The sequence below is a fragment of the Dermacentor albipictus genome, chromosome 1, assembly GCF_038994185.2.
Source record: "Dermacentor albipictus isolate Rhodes 1998 colony chromosome 1, USDA_Dalb.pri_finalv2, whole genome shotgun sequence".
Lineage (NCBI taxonomy): Eukaryota > Metazoa > Arthropoda > Arachnida > Ixodida > Ixodidae > Dermacentor > Dermacentor albipictus.
In genome coordinates, this window is record NC_091821.1 from 10585457 (window position 1) to 10609004 (window position 23548).

The 23548-nt window shown below is 41.1% G+C and overlaps 1 protein-coding gene and 1 long non-coding RNA gene across 7 annotated transcripts in view; both read right to left on the reverse strand.

Annotated features, from left to right (window-relative positions):
• Sardh (Sarcosine dehydrogenase) overlaps positions 1 to 23548 on the reverse strand; it is a 156922-nt gene that overhangs the window by 129876 nt on the left and 3498 nt on the right. For all 6 annotated transcript variants that reach the window (XM_070539006.1, XM_070538997.1, XM_070538999.1 and 3 more), the window contains exons 2-7: positions 23339 to 23540; positions 22151 to 22264; positions 18167 to 18345; positions 8117 to 8296; positions 7926 to 8049; positions 3332 to 3537 (exon numbers count right to left, since the gene is read on the reverse strand). In XM_070539006.1, coding sequence (XP_070395107.1) covers positions 3332 to 3537; positions 7926 to 8049; positions 8117 to 8296; positions 18167 to 18345; positions 22151 to 22264; positions 23339 to 23516 — 981 coding nt within the window. In that variant the 5' untranslated portion in view covers positions 23517 to 23540. The remainder of the gene's footprint in view (positions 1 to 3331; positions 3538 to 7925; positions 8050 to 8116; positions 8297 to 18166; positions 18346 to 22150; positions 22265 to 23338; positions 23541 to 23548) is intronic.
• Positions 14751 to 17282, reverse strand: LOC139054645 (uncharacterized). The gene is made up of 3 exons (XR_011511394.1): positions 15581 to 17282; positions 14930 to 15033; positions 14751 to 14815 (listed from the first exon to the last, which is right to left on the reverse strand). It is a non-coding gene; the product is annotated as an uncharacterized lncRNA (long non-coding RNA).

Genomic DNA, 23548 nt, shown 5'->3' on the forward strand with positions numbered 1-23548 from the left:
CCAGGGACTCGCAAAAGGATGCCCATTGTCGCGAAGCCAGCTTGTTCATGTGCCGCTGTATTTTCTTTTGTGTTCATCTAGCCAATCTCAAATCATGGTCAAATCATGGTCAAATCAAATCAAATCATGGTTTTTGGTCTGAAAGTTCACAATGCGTTTTAGTGAATGAAACGCATTTTCTACTTTGTCGTTGTGAACAGGAGCACATTGTTCTTGGGAATCCTTTTGCGCAGCGATGAAGTCATGCACCATATTTTTCAATTAAGTAAACTGCTTCTTGAGTTCAAGAACTTCATCATGAAGCTTGGCTTGGCCCTTTAGCATTTCTTCATAGAGTTCTTTCTGCGTGAGGCCAGGGCTAGTTTCCACATCACCACATAAAATCAAACAACAAGCAAGAAAACATTCATATGCTATATTCCGACAATGCTGAGGCAGACCCAACATGGCGTTGCGTACAATTGCAGCCAGAAAACATCGAATTATATCCAAGTGCGAATGAAGCCACAGCAGTAAGTCTCTCTAGCCTCCACAGCATTGACTGCTATGTATGGAACGGAGTATAGTGCCAGAGTAATTTTTGCAGAAAACTCTGTGAGGATGGGGTTGAGCAAGCACGTGATGGCACTATAGATGTTACTGTGAAAGGGGTTTGAGCTGCAAATTTTCAGAATTGAATACAAGTATTTGAGAATCTAATACAAGTACCTATTTGACAAAAACAATCTTTTAATACCAAAATGAATAGAGAATATTTTTTTCATTTCTCAACAAAGCAAAATTTGGAGTCTGTGTGGAGTCTGCTTGGAAAAAAATCAAGCTATTTTGCATTACTTTATATGTACAGTGCTCACGGAATGAAACGCGACACGGAGCATTTAGTAAAACCCTGCATACGTGCAAAGTACACGAGAGCACCATGTCATGTCGCAAGGAATTTGGTCACCCAAGGTGACGAGGACTCCGATGTAAGTGTACGCACCGAAATTACGCCGATGTGACACGAACTACAGCCGGTGGAAACGAAAGTATGAGCATTACTTAGCCCTAAATTGTCGCGTTTCATTCCGTGAGCACTGTACATTCAATGCCATTCAAAACTGGATGCCCGGTCAACTGAAGGGCTTGTAGATGAGAAGCAACTGCTTTTTGCTTTCTATGCACCATGATGATTGACAGTATTGAAACAAGGAAACAGCACATCACCAGATGCACTTATGCACTTATTGTGTTGTGCTCGTTTGATGGAGAGAAGTGTGATTTTACAGACCCACAGATAGTTTTAAAGGGATGCAAACATGCTGAGACATAAAATGCTTTGCCTAAATTGAGATTGCGAATCCTCATATAGGCTGCTTAAAAGAGAGGCGTTCTTACAGACTGACTAGAAATCACCGAGCAAAAGTTATCTGTCATATGCGTTTGCTAAGAAACTTCTGTCTATGCACAACAACCGTGGCTTTCCTGCAGCAGAATAATTCAGAACATTACTCACTTGCATCAATACCTCTCTCCCATGAGACTCCGAGTCTCATTATTTCTTAAATTCAAATGGAAATGAATATTAAGCAATGTTGAATAGTGATTTCTCGAATTGAATGAAAATAGAACAAATGCTATTCGTATTAGAAATTTTTAGTATTCGCACAGCTCTAGTTTAAGCAAAGGCAAAACAATAAAGCTGTAATAAATTTATAAATAACTTGTATATGCAATACTATTTATATACTTCCTTTATTAAATGGCAGAAACCAAATGGCAGGACCAGAAAACCAACAAATACAATGCAGCATGAAAATTTCTGCACCATGTAGGATGTGTTGTCCAATTAAGGGTGATGAAGCATGAACCTTAAGCCTAGCCCTCCTGCACTTCCAGAATTTTTGTCACACTGCTGAATTTCTCATAGCCACCTCTTAGAAATGTTATCCTATGTGAACTTGAACTACACATCTGTATGAGCCGTGACCGCATTGTCTGTGCAAATATGTTCTAATATCTAGCTTATGTCATTGTTTCAAAGAACTGACACACACAACTGTGATCCAAGTTTCATACCAGTTGACAAACAAATCCAGGAAAGGATGATCAATTGGTGTGGAAACATTTCAATTGAGCATTAGCCAACAGCATGCACTATTGTGTGTTCTAATGTGCAATCCTTGGTACATCCACTTTGCAAAAATCTTAGGCATTTGCAACTGTTTCAATAATGACATGCTCTTGTTAGTGTGACTGTCTATCTTCAGCTAATTGTCACAGTGTAAATTGACAATTTTGCACGATTAGGGTGCACAGACCAGCGATTTTGTCTTCTGTAGTTACACATTCTAAACAACCAGAATGCGGTTGAACTGTGATGGATTTTGGATTTACGTTCCCTTCCAAGCTCAGCCTGGAGGACAGAGCTGCAGAGTTGGACTCAGGTGTGGGTGCACGTGTGCACATGTGTGTGTGCATGCATGAAAACAGTAGCCTTACAACTCTTCCATAATTGCTTCCCGTGTAGGCACAAAACACTTCATCCAGCTCTTGTACCCCGCTGAGCAATATAAAATGAAACCTCCAAATGAAACCAAGAGGCTGTAATGTCTAAACACACGTGGCCCTCATAAGGCTAAGACTTGAAATGATCAACAGTGGTCAAACAAGGGATGTGTCGGTGTAGCCAACGTTTTGACAAGGGCTGTTGTGTTCAACAGGGCCCTGACGAAGACAGGTCCCCTCGTCAAAATGCTGGCTCCAGAGACATCTCTTGTTTGACCCCTGTTGATGCCCCTCACAAGAGTGTTTAATGAGAGTAAATGTTCAACGGCAAAGATACTTGTTGTATATTAACATGTCAGGTTCAAATTCACCCATCACAAGTAATATTTGCTCAAGAACAAATTCAATGTTCCCTCCCATACGTACACTATACGTACATGCTGGTCAGAGGAGTTGACTGGCAGTTGACAACCTATGCAAAAAGCCAGCTCTACGGGTGGAAAACCAGACAGGTCCCAACCTTAGCTACAATAGTAGGGCCTGGGTGCAAGCTAGTTGTCACGATACCTTCATGGTGAAACAGCACTAAAAAACATGGATGAGAGAAGAGTGCTCGTCTTTGTGTTCACCATTCGCATTCATCACCATCAGCGCTCACCACCACCAGCACTCACCACCATCAGCACTCATCACCATCAGCGCTCATCACCATCAGCGCTCATCACCATCAGCGTTGTTTTCACACCATCAGTGCTTGTCCTTGTGTTCTTCTCTCGTCCGTGTTTTTCTAGCACTGTTTCATCATAAGCTTACCTACAACCACAAGCAAGTTAGAGTTACTCACCTGGTCGATAAAGATTGGATTGGGCTCATAGCCTCCAACTGAGAGGGCATCTCCCTGGAGGCGAAGGTAAAGGGAAAGGTCATGATCCCGAACATTGGGCATGTTCTGAATGCCCTCAATACGGTTTGTGACCACATAGGCATGCTTCATGGCAACCAGGGGTACCGGCACGCCCACCATGGCACCAACAGTTGGTGCCCAGGCTCCTGCAGGGTAGCATTGGAGCGAGTGTCATCACCCATGTCCCTCTCATAATTATCTATGCACTTTACATTTGCAAAGCCCATTTGAGAAGGAGCTCCTCTTCCTTTATATTCTGGAGCAGTCAATAACCATTACTCACGAATTGGAAGGTGACTGCTATGAGTGTGTGCTGACGATATACATAGCACAAGACTTTCCATGCCTGCCTCACGGCCTCATGCCTCCTTGCATAGTGACAGCCACATAAGGACTTTTCAACAGCACTTGCGATAGGGCCATTGCCTTCACCACCACTGCTGCCATTGTGCTTTCCAGCAACCCAATGTTCTTGTCAGGAGCTTACATTGCAACTTTTGCTTTGTATTTTATATTCACAGGCTCTGCACATCATGTTTAGTGCTTGCTGTTTAGCAGAAAGCAAGGAGGACGCTAGCATCAAGGGTTCAAGTTCTTCAGTGCGGTGGGGACATTATCTCTCTCACTTTGTAGCACCATTTAATCTATATCATGTTCTTTCTCTACACTTGTGTTATCATGCTAGGACATGCCCTATGCCATCTTTCTTGCATTCACTGTTCCTACATGAGCCACTCCGTGACCATAATTTTTTTTACCCTTGTTTATATGGCATGACACGGCAAAAGCAACATTTTATTGCCATAATTTCGCTCCCATACAAGGCACATTCAAAAATCATTTGATATAGAAAGGAGCCAGGGGTTCCCCATTAATCTTGCAGATAAATTTAGACCGGTGGATCCATGTGCATGTGCGTGCATAAGTGAATAATGGCTGTGGCCATGAATTTTTGTCCTTTACCAGTTAGTGTGCTAATGCACTAGCCTTTTCAGCCTATTTCGTACCAGCTGGTTATCATGATAGATAATTTCACTACAGATGATATAGTCATCAGCAAACAATGTTGTTGATTGTAGTGCTAACGCCATTAATAAGAATTAGAAATAATTTTAATGGCTCAAGGAAATATGCTCAGTGTTACTTCCTCAATGTGAAACTACTCCATCCTGTGAACTTGGCTTAATGTTACTACTCAACATTCGATTTGCAATATTGAAATGCCCTTGTCTAACTGAGAGCCATAATTACAACAAAACTAAATAAGCTCACTTATATCACTGCCTCTGATGCTACTGCCACTTTATCAGCTCTCTTTCAGTGAATTACCTGAAAGGATCAAAAACCAGATATATATACTGCTTGCAGATGACTTATGGTTAACTGTGCAATTTAAGCTTTTTTTTTCTTTTACTGCACCACACAGAGTTGATCATTGGCAGGTGAAAGTGATTTACTGCATCTTCTATGTGGCTTGAACACTAGTCTTTCGGTGTTTGTCTAATTCAATTTTCATTTTATATCACCCCCCCTCCCTCCCACATACAGAAGTCTTAAAAATAAATAAGAAATCTTCCACTCTAGGTAACAACTTCTGTAGTCAAATATTATATCTAGCATGCATATTACTTGGCTAAATCAATGGTAGCAATGCACCTGTCAGCCTCTTATGCTGGAGAGTCTCTTTTTTCAATGGCAGCAGCAGCAGCAGCTGCAAATAACTTCACTATTGCGCACATGTGTGTCGGTCTCTTTTTTGTCCTTCGTATAATAGTATAGCTCAGCAAGCAGAACGATGCCATACCAACTAGCCCCAGTCAAAGCTTTATTGATACCTCATGCTTCCGCACAGGCTCAAATGCTTGTACCGGGTGTTCCACGTAACTTGAACCAAACTTTAAAAAGAATTGGTACATCTAACGTGATTGAGACAAACAATATACTATAGCATGCAGTCGTCCAGATTTACTCAGAGTATTTTTGAAGCATGATTAGCTGACTAATAGTTAAGTTCAATTATGCAAAGTTTTAAACATCAAGTTTAGGGCATAAACTTGATTGAAGGAGTTGTAGAACATATTTAAAATCATGTTGTTAAGTAGTTTCTATATTGTTATTTTTTATGTGAGTCTTTTTTTCCAGGTCTAAAGAAAGCCAGTGAAATGTGGAAAAAGACAAAAAAAGAAGACGTAACTGCATGCTTGCACGTATCGTTTCTAGTGCTCTCAAGCATGTTTTCAAAGAACAAAGCTCACATGCGCATTGTAAAAGAAGCTACGGGTGTGGCTTGATCTGCTTTTAGCACCAGCCTATCGTTGATCGTTTTGGACCTTGAAGGATTTTCTATCACAACAGGTGCTGGTGTTGCTGCATCGACACAGGGATTTATTGGTTCTATTCACAATGAACATGCGGCCTTGGTTCCTTGGAAAAACAATTGACAGAACTGCAAACCAGTCGTGCAGGTGTGCAGTCATTTTCTCCGTATTTTGAGGTCTTTCTTCAGTGCTTGGTAAAAAAAGAACTACTTAAAAAATACCATAATGAAAAAAACTTCATTTGGTGTTTCTGAGCAGATGCTAAAGCTTTTCTAACAAACCTGCACCCTAAAACAAATGTTTAAAAATTTTGCACAATTCTAGTTAACCTAGCTACCGCATTTGCCCGAAAATAGGTCAAACACGAATTTAGGTCAACCCCTACGTATTGAACTTGCCAAGGAATAAAGAAATATAATTTGAATATAGGCTGACCTGTACCTTTAAAAAAATATGGTACATATTGAACATGGCCCACCTTCATTTACCATAAGCTCATTTACTAAATCTCACTAAAGCTGCACTGTTGTTGGAACTGTCAGAAAAGTTGTTCTCATAAGATTCTTTGCAGGCACCCTCAGCCCCCCAAACAATGTCATCCTCGGTGCCATGAAGAGTGTCGGATGTGCAGCATTTCTGAAAGCCTGTCTGGATAATCTCCAGACTGCCCCTATGGGGGCTGCAATGGAGGAACTATGGGGTGCAATGGAGTTTGGTATTTTTGCTAGCTTTGTCTATGACTTTGGTCATGAATATAGGACAACAGCACACTTTTGGTCACAATTCAAAAATAAAAGGTCACCCTATATTCAAATAGTAATCATGTTTAAAAATATACTTGAGTAACTCAGGACTAGTACTACACACAATATGCCATTAGTTTCAATCACCTAAGTTGTATCACTTTCATTTTGAGCTCGGTTCAAGTTATGTGAAATACCCCATATGTTGCACTGACGTTGAGTGCACATTGAATCCCACCATGCCTTAAGCAGCTGATTAGACCTCTAAAACTGGTGCATAACTTCATGTGAACATTTGATGAAAAGTGAACCAGAGTCTTCCCTGAGGTTCCCAGTGCCTGAACAACTTATTTACAAGACATTACGCCAAATGCACCTTATCGCATGAAGCTCACATAAGAACCTAGTCCACAGTGAGTTGCCTAGTCAAATGCTTTTTTTTTTCTCCTTGCGTTAGTGCTGTCTGTTTGAACAATAATATTCCTGGTAAGGAGTTTTAAGTATATCATTCAGAAGTTTTTGAGGTAGTTCCCAGAAAGAGCAGATTGCTATGAGAAATATGGTAGTACATTTTGAGATATGGGCAGTATGGTACATTGTTTCAAAAACCTCGTCCGCAGACCTTGGGCCACAAAATAAATATGTTGTTTTTTTTTGTTTTTGTTTTTTTGCTATCATCACTGCATTAAAATTATGAAGAAATTCAAAACAAAAGAAACCTGATCTTTTACAAGAAAGGAAGAATGTTCACTGCTTATTTATTTAAACAACTAAAAGATTCCACAAGTTCAATCTTTACGCTTTGTAATTTTTCTGCCTGTCTGTAAACCTTATTTTCTACTGACTTTGCTATAAGGCATGATAAACATGTATTGGACTGCTGCATCTATCATGGATGTGACACACGTGAGAATTAGGAAATGTCAATGAGTACAGGAGAAAAAAAAAACAACAAGTTTGCTTGCCAAAGTTCGAACGATTGTGCTGACTTTTAATAGATGGCACCCAAATCCATGCCTAAGTGACAGTTGCCTCCAAGTAACAGAAACTATTTCAAAGGCTATGGTTTTGTGGACTGAATGTGCCAGAAGTGACTGCGGAGACAGAAACACATCATGGCCACCACATTTTACACACCACCTATAAGACCTCAATCAGGGAGTGTGTGCATTAACGGAATTCCTACACATCGTCAATCTCAACACATGTTCCTCATCAGAAGAGGGTACCTACACAAACTTAATGCTTGTCATTGTGAAGTTGGAAGCTACTGAAGAAAGTAGAAGACCGGCAGATGAAACAAAAGAATGAAGGAAAGTGTAGAAAAATACATAAAAAAGTAACCAACAACCTCCTGCTGTGAAGCCATTCTGAGTTTACCCTCATCTAGACTGTACAGCCATCCTTCCTAGGCAGCCCCTACTGAAACATACAGGTTTGAACTCGTGAGACATCTAAAAAAAAAATTCCCACCTGTGCAGTTGACAAGTGCTTTAGTTTTGATTGTTCCAGCTGCTGTCTGGATTCCAGACACCCGCCTTGTACCAAAGTCGTCCACAGTTGTTTCCACTCCCACCACAGGGCACTTCTCAATCACCTGTGGGAAGCAAGCAGAGTATGGTGAAGACAAACAAATTACCGGCAAATACAGCTTGAACACTAACCTTTGCTCCGGTAGCAGTGGCTGCCCTTGTAAGAGCTGTGCAGAACCCAGCAGGGTCAACAGTACCATCGCCAGGGCTGTACAAAGTTCCATACAGGTCATCGACATTCATTAATGGGTACAACTTCTTCGTGTCTTCTGGACTAAGGACATATGATTCTATACCAAAGGCCTTGCCTATCTGTTGAAAAAAAAAAAAAAGGAGGGAGGGAGGGAAGAGTGATAAAGTAGGTTCATGCTTCACTCCAAGCTTGCAAAGCTTTACCACACTATTTTGAAGCCAACTTGGGGTTCATTGAAATTGCACGGAGATTCTTTTGCTTTGTGTTTACTCCCCAAGCTCTGGTGCCTCTTTTAGGACCAACCATGCATGTTACTCTCTCCATACTGGATAACACAAACCTGCTGCACATTTGTCTGCAAAGCACATTGCCAACCAGCTGTCCACATGCAGTCCTTTACATATTTATTTATATTACATTACAGGTACTGCCAGCCTTGTCACCAGGCCCTAAGCAGGCCAGATTGAGCTTTTGGAACAAGCAGAAAAAATAGACAAGGTACCAAACACTAAATACTGAGTTGCTGTAAAACTGCAGAAGAAAAAAAAAAAACTCGGTCTTAATTATTGGACAGGTAGAGGTAAGACATGTGGTTTTTTGTCTTGGGACACTTATCTATGCAAGCAAGTATGATGCTAGTCGGCTGCATTCCTTCCTGCAATGACTCCAAACATCAGTGACAGCAGGGAGTCAGAAAGGCCACCAGATGTCTGCCAATCTCACCCCATGCACTCTTCCCATTTTTAGCAAGAGGGAGTATGAGTTGCGCACTGGCCGCTCCTACCTACACAAGTTCCTCTCTCCTTGGCTCTATACCCAGTTGCACAGACTCCTATTGAACTGCTGCTTGCCAAACTCCATTGCTGCTGCTTTCTTTGTTCATCACAAAGCAAATGAGTATAATGATGTGAAATTTTGCAGTACTGATGATGATACCCAATAAGCTGCACGAGCTCGAAATTAGGCTAGTTGGCTTGTGAATACCCTGATCAACAGTGCATATGACAAGGCAAGAATGCGACACAGAACAGGACAAGACAGGTGTTCCATCTTTCTTTCTTTCTTGTACTGTCATCTGTGCTATTTCACCATGAGATCTGATAACTCTACTTGTAGCATTACAGATATGGCAGAAGAATAAGTGCAGTACTGCATTCATTATGTTTGTATGTGTTAATTCCTTGTTTTGATTAAATAATTCTACGCACAGCTATTAAGGCATCCTACCAAGCAGCACTGTGTTATTCCTGATAGAAGTTAATTAAGTGAACTGCACATGTAACATTACTAAAATCCTCCAATGCCTTAGGCAGCTTATGAACAGCTAAAACTGCTGTTTACCTTCAAGACAACTCTTGATATTATGAATGCAGTTAAATGAGCCACTATTAACTTTCTCCTTACTGCACCATATCACATCACATCACTTTATTATCTTAAAGACCCTCGTTTAGGGGGTATTACATAAGGGGTGGGCTAACAAATAAAGGTTACAAAGTCTTCATGCGGAACAGTGTGCTGTGACTTTCTCTAGAAAACTTGATGGACGCATAATGGCTGCAATGTCTCGGGGAAGGCCATTCCAGTCCACTGCTGTATGAAGAAAAAATGAGGCAGTGAAGCTGCTAGTGCGAACACGCGAGCGTGCAATTTGATACGGATGGCTAGTGCGGTAGGTTATGTGCATCAATTGAGGAAGCTGTGAAAAAACTTGTGAAGCAAATAGAGGCTGGCAATGTGGCAACGCACAGAAAGATTTGGAAGACCAGTTTCGCATTTGAGGGATGATATACTTATGTCAGATGAGTATGAAGACTGAATGAACCTAGTGGCACAATTTTGCACGGATTCTAATTCATTGATTAAGTATATGTGGTGTGGACTCCAGATGGGTGGCACACATTCGTTTAGATCTGATTAGAGATTTATGTGCGAGAAGTTTTATGCCCTGTGGGGCATGACACAAATGACACTTTAAAAAACCAAGAGATCTGTTCACTGATGATATGACTTTGGTGACATGATAGCAGGATAAGGTGACGCCAAAGTACTTATAGGATTGGACTTGTTCAACAGTGAAGTTAGAGATTACGTAAGAAAAAAGCAAAGGATTAGGCTGGTGTTCAAAAGAAACGAGTTTGCATTTAGTGGGATTAAGCTTTATTAGTCAAAGATTGCACCACTCCTGTACACAGTTAAGGTCATTTTGGAGCACATTTTGAACAGAAAGGTTAGTAATTGTCTGACAGATGACGCAATCGTCGGCAAACATACGGATATGAGAAGATACATGGTTGTGTAGGTGGTTAAAATATATTAGAAACAGAACGGGTGCTAGGACGGACCCTTGGGAGTGCCAGATGTTACTGAGAGGGAGCTAGAACGGTCATTTTTGAAAGAGACAAACTGAGATTTCATCCTGCTTTTGCTGTATCTGTCATGTTCCAACCACTGTGCATCTAGACATGCGTATGCATCTCACTTCTAAAAATCATATGTCGTGTCTATTTTAAACACAGGCAGCCACCTTCCATATGAATTTCAAGAAGACTATTCTATTACCAAAAAAAGGTTGTTTGCATGATGGTGACCACGCTTATGAACTTTGGCTAAAAGGCAATCTTAGCTGTCCAGCTAAAAAAAATTTTGCTGTCAATCACTGCTTTAAAACAAGCACAATTTGAGACAACTATAAGTACTACTACCACAGAACACCTATATAAACTTCGAGAAGGGAAACTGTACCTTCCACAGTGCAACAGAAATAAGAGTAGCAGTGGCGCTGTGAACTAAAGTATGCGACACGAGAGATGGCACTTGCAAAATCAAAACTAATATCATCATCATTACGTAGTGAGCAATATTGCCACTACGGTAGCGGCTGGTGGGGTTCGTTGCGCTGCTCGCTCGCTGGTTTTGGGCGTTTTGCTACTGCTTTCGGAGCGGTGTTCGTGTGTACAATACTCTAAAATGACTACCAATACTTTGTTATATCACCAGGTGACCAAGAGGCCTCAACTGGCAAAAAAACAAGTCAGACAAGTAAGCTTACATTGTTTATTGTCGATCGTGAATGAAGCAGTACATGACCACAATTTTCATACAGGTCAGATGGAGCTAATGCTGTCAGTCACTGAGTTTACAACATACAGAAACACGGATAGTAATCTATTTAACGGAATTGAAAGCTGAAATCGAGCGAAGTTTTCTCAATGTGTCTGGCATGTCGCTAAAGCAAGGACAACAATACAGTATTGTGCTTGGCTACACTCGTACTTGTGTTGCGTACAGTGCTGTTTGACGTGTTTCATACTATACATATGTTGTCTGCCATCAACGATTTAAGCTAGATTAAATAAAGAAACATAAGAAGTGCTTGGCAAACATGTACTGTCAGGAAGGTAAGCTCGAGCTGCAATGTCGCATTGTTTTCATAACAGATTGGCGATAGGCACGAAGTCTAGAGGGAAAATAAACATTATGCTAAATTTTAGAGCGCACATTCTGTGTTATTGATATTTCTGCTGCACATTTAGTGTTCAGGTGCAGCAGTAAAGGCTTTGACCCAAGTGGACTACCCGTAGGAAGGCGAGGAACATTATGGAGACGACAGTGCTTACAAGGACCTCTGCAAATATTGCGTATAAACAAGGACACTAAATAAACATATAAGTATGGCCAATTATAGCTCACGGATCCTTGTAAAACGCAATTTATGGTTTCATGTTGAAAAAACATCTCAGTTTGCGTGTTCAAACAATGCAAAAAGGTTACAAGTAGATGAACATATCAGTTGAGTAACAGAGGTGAGCAAGGGAAGCCTCAGCCTGTAGCCAACGTTTCAACAATCAAACATATTTGTGAGGGCCATTATGAAGATAAGTTCCCCCGCTGAGGCTTCCCTTGCTCATCCATGGTTGATAGGCTGATTGTTTGATTGTCCACTACTGATTGGCTGAATGACTGGCTGAAGCCAAACTTCGAGTATGTTTCAAAAACTTTTTGTGAACACACTGTCCTCAGGTATGTCATCTGCTGTTTGAAGAGAAAGAAAAATTGATTTTTATTGGTTTGTTATTTTGAAAAGTGTGGAGTAGGCCAGTTGTATGAAGTTGCCTGTTCTAGCCATCTCTTACGGTGCAGGGCTAGCCTAGTTACTGATTTCATGCAAACTGTACATGAGCCTTTTGTAGTTAACAAATGAAAAATGCAATACCCAGATCTATTCTTACTGTAGCATTGCCATTTGTTGGGCGTGTTGGTAAATTGAAAGCATATTTAGCGCCAGCAAACAAGGACGGAAGGGAGACGACAACACAATGCGCTAACTTCAACAACTTGATTTTCAGGAAGTACACCTATATAAACCATGCACAGTGGCGCCACCTTATCCAAATCTTATCCATCCAAAAAAGCCGTCTCCTTATCTAACAGGTCGATTGAAGGGGCACTAACACACGTGTCTCTATTCCGCCAGATAGCCTGCGCTTCAATGATCTCTCGCACGTCTTTATCTTTGTGCTTCGCAAGAACCCGACAGGATTCATAGACCGGCGCACAGCCGCATTCTTGACAGTGGGTTGACAGATGACCGTATTGCTTATTTTTCACAGTTTGGCTATGTTCCTGTAATCGGTCATTAAGACATCTCCCTGTCTGTCCGATGTATTTCTTCCCACAGGACAGCGGAAGCTCATATACAACACTCTCTGCGCATCCTACTGGCGCTTTCCGATGAGTCGTAGCGCACCCGGCAGCTGGCTTACGGTACGGGCCTGTCAATCGACATATTTTTGCCAGCTTTTCTAGTGCGGAAAAGACCACTTTTGTGTCCACCCGGCTAGCCATTTTCTTAAGTTTATGTGTCGTTCTATGCAGGTAGGGCACTACCGCTACCTTCCTTCTACGTTCCGTCCCTTGATTTGCCGTGTCCTGAATTGTGCTATCCGACCTGCACCTTTTTAGCAGCCCCTCGACGACCGAAACTTGCACTGATTCCGGAAACCCTGCTGCTGATAGCCTTCCCGATTGATCCATAAGGCTCGTATAGATCTTGTGGTGGCAAGACTTCTTTAGAGCATTTCCAAAGCATAAGTTGGCAATGCTCCTCTTGACGAGCTTCGAGTGGGCTGACCTATACGACTATCTGGCGGAATAGAGACACGAGTCTTAGTGCCCCTTCAATCGACCTGTTAGATAAGGAGACGGCTTTTTTGGATGGATAAGATTTGGATAAGGTGGCGCCACTGTGCATGGTTTATATAGGTGTACTTCCTGAAAATCAAGTTGTTGAAGTTAGCGCATTGTGTTGTCGTCTCCCTTCCGTCCTTGTTTGCTGGTGCTAAATATGCTTTCTATTTTTAATGCTATCACTTACCATCTTAACAATGTTCACTTAGATTTGTCATGTCCTATAAATATATTTGTGTACACATTACAAATAAAAGTTAAATTGGACCAATATGGAATATGTCATTAACAATGCTATTCACCTGCTCGGGTACTTACAGTGCAACTTTTCCAAAGCGCTGTCTACTTTAAAACTACACCTTTACAAGATGCTAATACGCTCAAAACTTGAATATGCATCTGCACTATGGGATCCCAGTCGCGTTAGTCTTATTACTTCACTTGAACTAGTACAAAATAACTCTGCTCGTTTCATTCTTTCTAATTATAACCGTACCACGAGTATAACCTTCATGAAACTAGCCAGCACTTATTCCCCTAGCTAATCGCCCCAGTTGCCATGTTTCGCTATTTCATAAAATTTTCCGTCATACCACACCTCACGACGACTTCATACCGCAGCCTCAAGTACATTTCAAACTGCATCTATCATCGCAGTAACGCAGGGATTTATTCTTGCTACACGAAGCCTTTCTTTCAATCTTTCATCCCCCATACATCTCAGGAATGGAACCACATTCCCTCAAGTATCGTAGCCATCACCGATAACAAACTTTTTTTGCAAAACATTAGCTAACATTGTATAATCAGGAGAATCATTGTATTACCAGAACTCGCTGCTCTTGTTCGTTTGTTTCAACCTACTACTTTGTACACACTCCAGTCTTTAATGGAATATGGTCCTGAGCATACTTTAAAGAAAAAAATAGAATAATAAAGTGAGGAGTGACTGCCAGAGTTTCAGTGAACATGAAGTATCATCTCGTCAAAATTGCACTGAGGGGTTTTGAAAGCTTTAAAGTTCTTTGCAGTTTCATGTAACAAATTAACGCTATGAGGGAGCATGTGATACTTGGTGGTAATTCCCGTCAATCTGATTTGCAAATAGCAGATGACAGAGTTTGTGCATTACCAAGTAGGAGCTTGCTACATGAAGAGAAAAGAAACAAGTTGGGACTCAACCTGTTACTTCTCTGATTGTCATAAAACGCCCTTAAAATCAAGTAAGCTTGTATGTCAAATTTTAGCATTCCCGCTCGGTACGATACACAAATGTAGACTGCTGCTTTCCTAATAGCGCTCACAGCCCTCTGTATGGTAAACTTGCAAGAATTTCATGATGAGACACGTAGTTCAAGAGGACATGTTGTCATTATGGTGACCGTTGAGCTTCTTATGGCTTGGCGTGGGCAGCTTGCAAACCAATAATCTCTCTTTTGTCCTTCTTCCTGAAAAGAGAAATCATGAAGCCATGACAAACATGCAAGCAAAGAATGGTGAAACAAAAGTTTGTCCAATAAATGAACAAATCATGGTTCTAGTTGAAGTGTTCAGAAACATACCTTGCGAGGATTTTGGCTCTGTGGTGACACATTCACTGGTGACTTCTACGTCCAGAGACAATAGAGTCCAAAGTGGTGAATAAATATGAGCAGCATCTTAGAGGCTGGAGGCAAAAGAAGAAAGCCTCAGTTACTATGGTGGAAGCGTGGGTGAGTTTGTGATTCATGTATGACGAAGAACAGCACACAAAACACTCCGTGACAGAAAAGCACACACACACACAACACTGTTTTGAGTGTGCATTGCTTTCAATGGTGTCCTTGTGCGGGCTGTGCTTAGTGAAGCCTCGATTAAATGTTTTACCAGTTACTAGGTAATAAACACAGCAATTTTATTACATATCAAATTATATAAGTCTGACTGTATCACCGGAAGTACACTTACACTAATGTGCTCTGAATTTATCGCAGTGTATCATTTATGCAGACACAGCCAAAACTATTTATTTTTATACTGTACTCCGTGTTAGAAATTTTAGCAACGTGGCAGAATAATACGAGCCTTGTTTGAATTGCCTTTGAAGAGCAATAACCCTATTACGATTTTTCACTTTGAAAAAAAAAAAAAGACGACTAGAGGAATCTGTTTTATCCGTTTTGCACCCGAAGAAATTGAAAGTTGAAAATGCGAAGCAGTGTTTTTTTACTCACCAGTGCACACACCCAGAGGCTGCAAGGTTAATCCGCTTTCTTGGGTAGTTTCCAGACAGACTGTGCTCGGTTCCAGCGACGAGTTTTCATGCCAGCTAGTACATTTTTTTTTTTCAAGCAACCCGTCATTACGCGGCCAGACGGGGCAGATCACTGACAACGGAAGCCGTGTATGTAGCCATTACGCCAGTGAAATGCCGCAGCTGATAAAATTCCCAGTCTTTAAACATGTTCGCTTGGTAGCAGCTATAGAATGTCGGATGCATAAACTGGCTGAGTCTAATTAAAATGAACCTGCGTGATGTTGCTCACAGGAAACAACCACCCCATTCGCAAATTTAACCGCCATACAATTTGAATCGATAAACGGCACGGACTGCAATCGATACCAGTGGGCTGCTGCTTATCACGCATCAGTGAGGTCTAAAAACCTTCATTCAAGTAATAAAGCACAGGCTTTAATATTGTAAGTTTAATAAAAACAATTGTCTGTTTATTCTGCAAAAAATTGCATGTTAACTATGTTTGACGGTTACTCTATGTACATTTATAGATCAAGTATTTCGCCCCGTTAAGCGCCCCTAGCAGAAAAAATACAAATTAAAGTATGCAACCAAATTACAGTAAGTACACTTGCGCGTTCATGCTGGAACGCGCCACGGTTGATTTTTCGCCCTCTGTGGCGATCGCTGGAACTTGAGAGTGTGCGGGGCCTCGTACTACTTCCAAGTCTGTGCTCCTTAAATATAGGAAGCATTACAAACATACATGCTACTTATTTAACATATGGTTTCTTTTACCAACCCAACACTGCTTATTTTTCCATTAGCTGCTCTACTTCTATCCAATGTCTTTCTCTCTGTTTTCTTTTTCATTTTAGTGCGAGCAACTAGAACTTTACTTTTCATTGAACATTTGGCATGTCATATCTACTGCACAACAGATAGGCGTATTGAGTGTTTAACAAACATAGCACAATGGCAGACTAGTCTCCAGATTACAGCAGTGGCCCATAAGCACTTTTTCAGGTGTAAGTCGCACTTTGATTGTGGGTCTTGTCTAATGCCACATTTAATGGTCTAACAGCCATACAAAGCCAATAGACATTGAAGCCAAGGAAAGTATAGGAGAAAATGTATTATTTCCTTATTTGAACTGTCAAAATATTTAGACATGAAAGTTTATTTTACGCCAATCTCTATATTCTTGATAAAGGGCTTGGACTCAAGCAAGCTTGGCGCTTTGATGTATTGGCTAGTTGCCTGCTTCTAAATTGGTACTCAAAAAAATCTTGTATATCTAAATTTTTTAAAAGTTATTAGCTGCTGACCGTAACTATGGTGTGGAGCCTGACTTCCTAAAATGCACACCAAACCACTAATTATATTATCTTTAAATGCAACCTGTTCAAAATATGTGCCAAGCAAAGCACGACTTTGTGGTGCCAGGTATCTTGAGCAGGACTCCTCCACACATCACAGAAATCGGAAGTGGTAGTCACATCGTGTCACCTACCGCTGATATGCACGTCAATCAGCTCGGTGCAGTGGTTGCAAGCCGTACTGTGTTGCCAAAAACCAAGTGTGCACTGACTGAGCCATTCTTTTGTCCTTCATTCTGTGCTTCTTCATGTTCAAAATAGAGTAGGTCTTGTCCTCTGTTGATACTTTTGGAATGTGGAATGTCCTTCTTTATTTTCTCTCCCTTATTATCCCACTGCATCAGGATGACACTAGGCTCACTAATCTATGCGCCAGCGGTTTGTGAAGCTGCATAACCACCACTTTCAATTTTCGTAACGTATGGAGAAGTCCCACTCGGTGAGTTCAGAGCTGCGCCCCACTTGGCATGCATTTTGAATTGTTCACAGTAAAGGATTGTGTAATTCATGATTCGTTGTGCATCTGAGAGCTTGAGACCTGATACCATGATTACGGAGTCAGCAGTTATCTAACAGAAATAAAGCAAAAAGGAGAGACAAAAGTTTTGTATCAGTACCATTTAAAGATCCCATATATATATATATATACTACATGATTCCTGTGGTTGAATGGATGTTCTACATCTACTGCAACAGCCACAGGTTGTGCTGGCCAACATTCTCAGGGATAGGTTATGCATATGTGTACATAAATACCCAAGAGCAGGAGGACATGGGTATTTATGTGTACATAAATACCCATTTGGAACAGGAGGACAGTCATTGCTATAGCTCATGTCATAGATCATGTGGGTGGCTCCCAGATTCGGCTCCCTGCAGTGACAAAGTCGCTTTTTATTACACTTCTATTTTTCTTTAGTAATAGTGTGAACATTACAACAAGTTTAACCCTGATATGAGTTAATTGAGCAGTCCATTTGGGATTTAGTTCTCTTCAATCTATACTTCATTGGCTTCAATTTAAGTTGGCTCCTTATAGTTGTTGCTTCACTAAAATATCGAGCTTCTTGCTATTCTGCTTAGTGACAGTACTTTCCAGGTCATTTCAAAATGCCAGTAGTAATGCTTTCTTCCCACTCATTTTTATCATTCAAAAATAACAACCGCCAGCATGCTTGCGACATCGCAAAGAACAAATCACTCACCGTCATCAGCCGCTTGTACTCGTCGAGGCGCTCTTTTGAATTAGCAATAAAAAGGCCACCATTGTTAATAAATCCAGGATGAACACCAGTCTCTGCTTCTAAGACATTCATGAGGAGATGTCGGGTGTGATTTAATATCTGAATGTCGGTGTCGTTTGGTCGCAGCCTCCATATGAGCCCTGTCACAAGTGGAAAGTAGTTGAGTGACACAAATGCTAATAACTTAGAGGCAACAAATTCTTTTTTTGGTTTGTTGGTTTTTTAACAAGCCAGTGTCAACCAAGTAGCACACAATTTCACAAGCAGTCTAAATTTATATACTGCAAAATCCCAAGAAATACCCCAACCCCGAAAGACAACCTACCCCTGATTAAGCTCCCGGCTTAAAGAAACTGAAAGTTACCCACAACACTGAAAGTTAGTCCACCTGCAGACTGCAACAAGCCAGCACTCTCCTTATATTTACTTGAAACAGACAAAATATGTTGTAGTAATTATAGTAGAGGAAAAAATGTACTGGCATGCCTCAGCCAGATGTTGCAGTAACCGAGCAAGATGTTTTGTCATATATTGGCAACTAAAAATGCCTAGTGGTACTTTCAGAGTAAGGTAAGTAATCCAGCCTATGTTCAGAATAAGGTAAATAGGCCAACTAACTTTCCCAATTATGTAAGTAAACCAACCCCCACATTATATTGTATCTGTGTGAACATCCAAGCCCGTTAGTGCACCACCACACACACCAAAAAATCCGACATGTTCTGGAAATGTGCCCAGGTACAGCATGTTTGAATGATTGCTTTCACTCATCTCTATGTTTTTCCTTATCAATCGACACTCACAAATTGCGAATCAGAGTGATAATGTAGGCAGAGTGCTGCTTGGCCCACTGATGAAGCATGAGAAGAAAAAGAACTAGAATGGAATTGTTACATTATCCTAGCCCTGTTCTCTCCTGCAGCTGTTTGAGATCCTCACAATCCTTCGTGTCAAAGGTGCACACAAATTACTCCATATTCTGAACACCTTCAAATGTTGTGAGTGTGCATACCAGTGAAGAAAGCAGGCAATCAAAAAGGACACAGGGCACAGCAGCAAAGACAACCAAACAAGAGAAGTGTGGTGCCATGCTCACTACCTGCATGGGTTGGACAAAAAGGACACAACAAAAACTAACACTGCAGCACGATGACTGGCTACAAGACACAGCAGTGCCCTCACAGCAGAGAATCAGCACAACTTCCAGCATGCTAAGGAAGATGAAAGGAAAGGGAAAGACATAAAGGGTAATGAATCAGTAAATCTTGATTGAAAGAGGATGTGCTTAAGTCCTATTTGGGGAAGATAAGTACTATAAGGGCAGGGAAGAGTTCCAGGGTGAAGGATCACAGGTTCACGACACACTCACGCGCAATGGCGGCAGGCAGCCAGATCCACTCTTCGAAAGAGAGGATCGAGCTAGACATGTCGCCAGGGCATGTCCCTCAAGCTGGCACAGTCCCAGATAAGATGATACACATTTGGAAGCACGTCACTGCCATGTCAGGGTGATTCCACGAGAGATCAACACGGGTCCTGAAATTCATATTTTAGATTCCAGTGAACATTTCATATCTTATGCCCATATCATTCAGTAGCACAAAAGTTAATGTGGCTTCTTTGCCAAATGAATATTTTAGTAGGAAAAGAATACCGAAATTCTTCAGTGTGGAGGAACCTATTTTATGCACAAGGCATTATCGCACATTCACAACAATGTGAAATACAATATATTACGGCTACGAAGAATACATTTTTGTGTGTAAAACGTACATGTAAAGAAAAGCCAGCTAGCATTATTTGACGTTTCCGTGCAAAACGGCATGCTTCACTGCGAGGTGACACGAGCTTCCAACAGTCCATCAGCATACCCTGTCATCCTTGTTACAAGAGAGATGGTTCTGTGCGGTTCTGTGTGGAATACCTGTGCCTCAACAAGATCACTCGTAAGGTCTTCTACCCTCTCCCATGCATAGATGACGCGATTCTACAAGGCGCAGAATTTTTTTCATCTTTACATTTGTGGTCAGGGTATTGACAAGTACCCATGGCAGACGCCAATCGGTCGAAGACAGCTTTTGTCACACCCGACTGCTTATGCAACTGACTTTTGGACTTTGTAATGCGCCCGCAACTTTTGAGCGCATGATTGACACACTATTGCAATCATGGTCAAGTTTAAGCAAGTCAGTGCCTCATACACATTCGTTTTACCCCATGTTCCTTTTTTCTTAGTACCTTGCTGCATTCCAGCAAAGTTCTCATTTCTACCACCTATATTGTCATTACAAACAAAATAATGCAACACGTTTTTTAACATTCTTCTTTAAGTGCCTGTGAAGAGCAGTTTATGAGATATTGAGAAAAATTTACTATGCTCTTCTTTATTTTGATTTTTAAATAATGTTCATTTTCTTCAAAACTTCACATATGAGGCTAACTGTAAATATGGTAACTTGTGATACAGCAAGAATATTCAGCACAAATGTTGAATAGGTTAAGGTCCCACAGCCCACCAAATTTCAAAAGGCTACATGGATTTGTAAATATAGCAACTTTTGAAAAATGTAGCAAATTAAGGAATTTTTCTAAAGCACTTCTGTTTTGCACGGAAGCCTCAAACAATGCTAGCTGACTCTTCTTTATGTGTAGGTTTTACACACAAAAACGTATTTTTTTGTGGCCGTAATATACTGTATTTCACATTGTTGTGAATTTGCGAGAATGGCGTGTGCATGAAACAGGTTTTCGGTATGTTTTTCCTCCTAAAATATTCATTTGGCAAAGAAGCCACATTCACTTTCATGCTACCAAGTGAAATGCACATAAAATATCAGATATCCAATGGAATCTAAGATATGAATTTTTGGACCTTTGTTGATCTCTCGTGGAATCAGCCCGCAGTGGTGGCAACAATGTGCAGCTATTTTTGTAAGAAAAAATATTTTGAAAAATTCTTGCATGAAGAAATTAATGGCGTGGTATCCTTGCATACCCAAGAAATTTTGATAACTTCGTTTAAAAGTGCGATGAGACCCCTTTAAAGGGCAGCTCACCAAGTTTGGGCATTGCAAACAAGCAAGCGCAGTGTGTAAATCACGCAGTGACTACCAGCTCTACAAAATGTTACACCTATACGCAGCACAAGAGACAGACCCGCCGTGGTTGCTCAGTGGCTATGGTGTTGGGCTGCTGAGCACGAGGTCGCGGGATCTAATCCCGGCCGCCGCGGCCGCATTTCGATGGGGGCAAAATGCGAAAACACCCATGTGCTTAGATTTAGGTGCACGTTAAAGAACCCCAGGTGGTAAAAATTTCCGGAGTCCTCCACTACGGTGTGCCTCATAATCAGAAAGTGGTTTTGGCACATAAAACCCCATAATTTAGCACAAGAGACAGCAGAAAACTGAAGTGTTCATGCCATTTTTCTTAGAGCAGTCAGTCTCCCCACTAGCGGAGACGTCACAGCTGCCACTTCGACATGGTGGGTTGCACATGCAGCGCACAAATAGCTGGCAAAATACGAACTCTGAAATTTCCATAAAATGGAGGATGTGCAAGAACCTTCACCAGTGATGCACCGCACAGATAGAAAAGAGAGGAAAGGAGGGAGGGGTTGCAATGCAAATCTCACATGGGCCTTTGGCTCCGATACGCTGGGAGAAGGCAGGGACGGAATGTTGCTTGTGAATGCTTGTCAAGGCAATGGGAAGAGCCTTTGCTATGGTATGGAAAAGGTGGGCAACCTCTTTACACCATCATCTTGCAACATGTCATTGGCTTCTATGTCCCGCCACTATTTGCTAAACATTTTTAAAAACATTTTCACGATAGAACTCTCCCTGGACGACAGCCTGCAACTTCCAGCATAAAACTGAAATTTCCAGTGGAGCCTGGTGAGGGGCCCTTTAACCTTTAACCTAAGAGCACAAAGAAAAAACAAACCTGCTGTATGCCATGTTGTTCCAGCAGTCAAACGGTCCTTCTCAAGCAGCACAACATTACTGCAGCCCATTTTCGTGAGATGATAAAGTGTGCTGCAGCCAATGATACCACCACCTAAATGTGTGCAAAAAGAAAGAAAGGTGTCTTTCACATGAGAAAAGAGCAGAATAATAGTCAAAGTGCCTGGATATTATATGAGCAATGGTTTGCTGTGGCCAAAATCCTAAAAGATTACACAGAATTTCTTCAGCTTGGTATGCACGAATGCACTACAGAATGCATATGCATCCGTTGTTGGCGCATTCATGAACACAACGAAAAATACATGGCTATGCAACCAACTTAAGATATTCAAGATGGATGACACATCAGCAGAATACAAACTTGTGCCTGGTGCTCATGGTGTTGACTGCATATTGCAAACTAGTTTTACATAAGTGCATTCAGCAAATTGTAGTAAGAAACACGTACTGTAGTCTACATGCAGCAAGGCCAGGTACAGCATAATTTTTGAACTCCTCATTCCATGTATACAGGTGGCTTAATCTGCCTCGCATCACTGGATGGCAGACTTTATTAGACAATCTTTTTTAATGAAAGGTCATAGGCATTTAATGTCATTAACCTTGGCAATGTGGAATGGGCAAGAGTACCTGCAGCCCTGAATTATTAATGCCAAGGGAATGAGTAAATAAATCAATGAGCTAAATCAAGTTAAATTATTTGGCCAATTACCAAGTTGTAACAGCAGTTTTCTTTCATTTATTTTTACTTTTTGTTGGCTTTACCAAAGCTTTTAAATTGTTGCACATTAGAATGAAACAGTATTATCCAATTAGGCCAATTTCTTCTCCGCAATTAGGCTTTTTCACCCTGCATGCAACATGAGCCTCCATTAAACTTGCAAACAAACAAACGAACAAACAAACAAACAAACAAGAAGTGTCAGAAATAAGTTCAGTACACAATTCATACAGTTCCATCAGTAGCTGCTGATTATTTTTAGCCACACATCACGAAAGGTGGGCAGCCAAAGAGCTGCATTGAGACACAATAATTTGTTCATTTCTAAACGTCAACGGCAATTTTCTGTCACCATGCAGTCTGGAGTAAGACTAACATTTCTGATATTGTTCAGTGTGAATATGTGTGCATGAAACATGGAAAATGTGTAGTACACAGCCTTACCAATGATGACAACATCTGCTGAAGAAGGCACTGCGGTAGGAGAGTCAACTTTCTTGTTTTTAAGGGTTTCGCAAGGCACGGAACTTGTTATTTTTGAAGAGTGGTATCTCAACCCAAAGAACCGAGGGCCGAAATGCTTGAGCATCCTGGTAGCAGGCATTTTTCTTAGGTAGGCCATTTTCGCATTGACACTTCACAGCCCCTGCATTA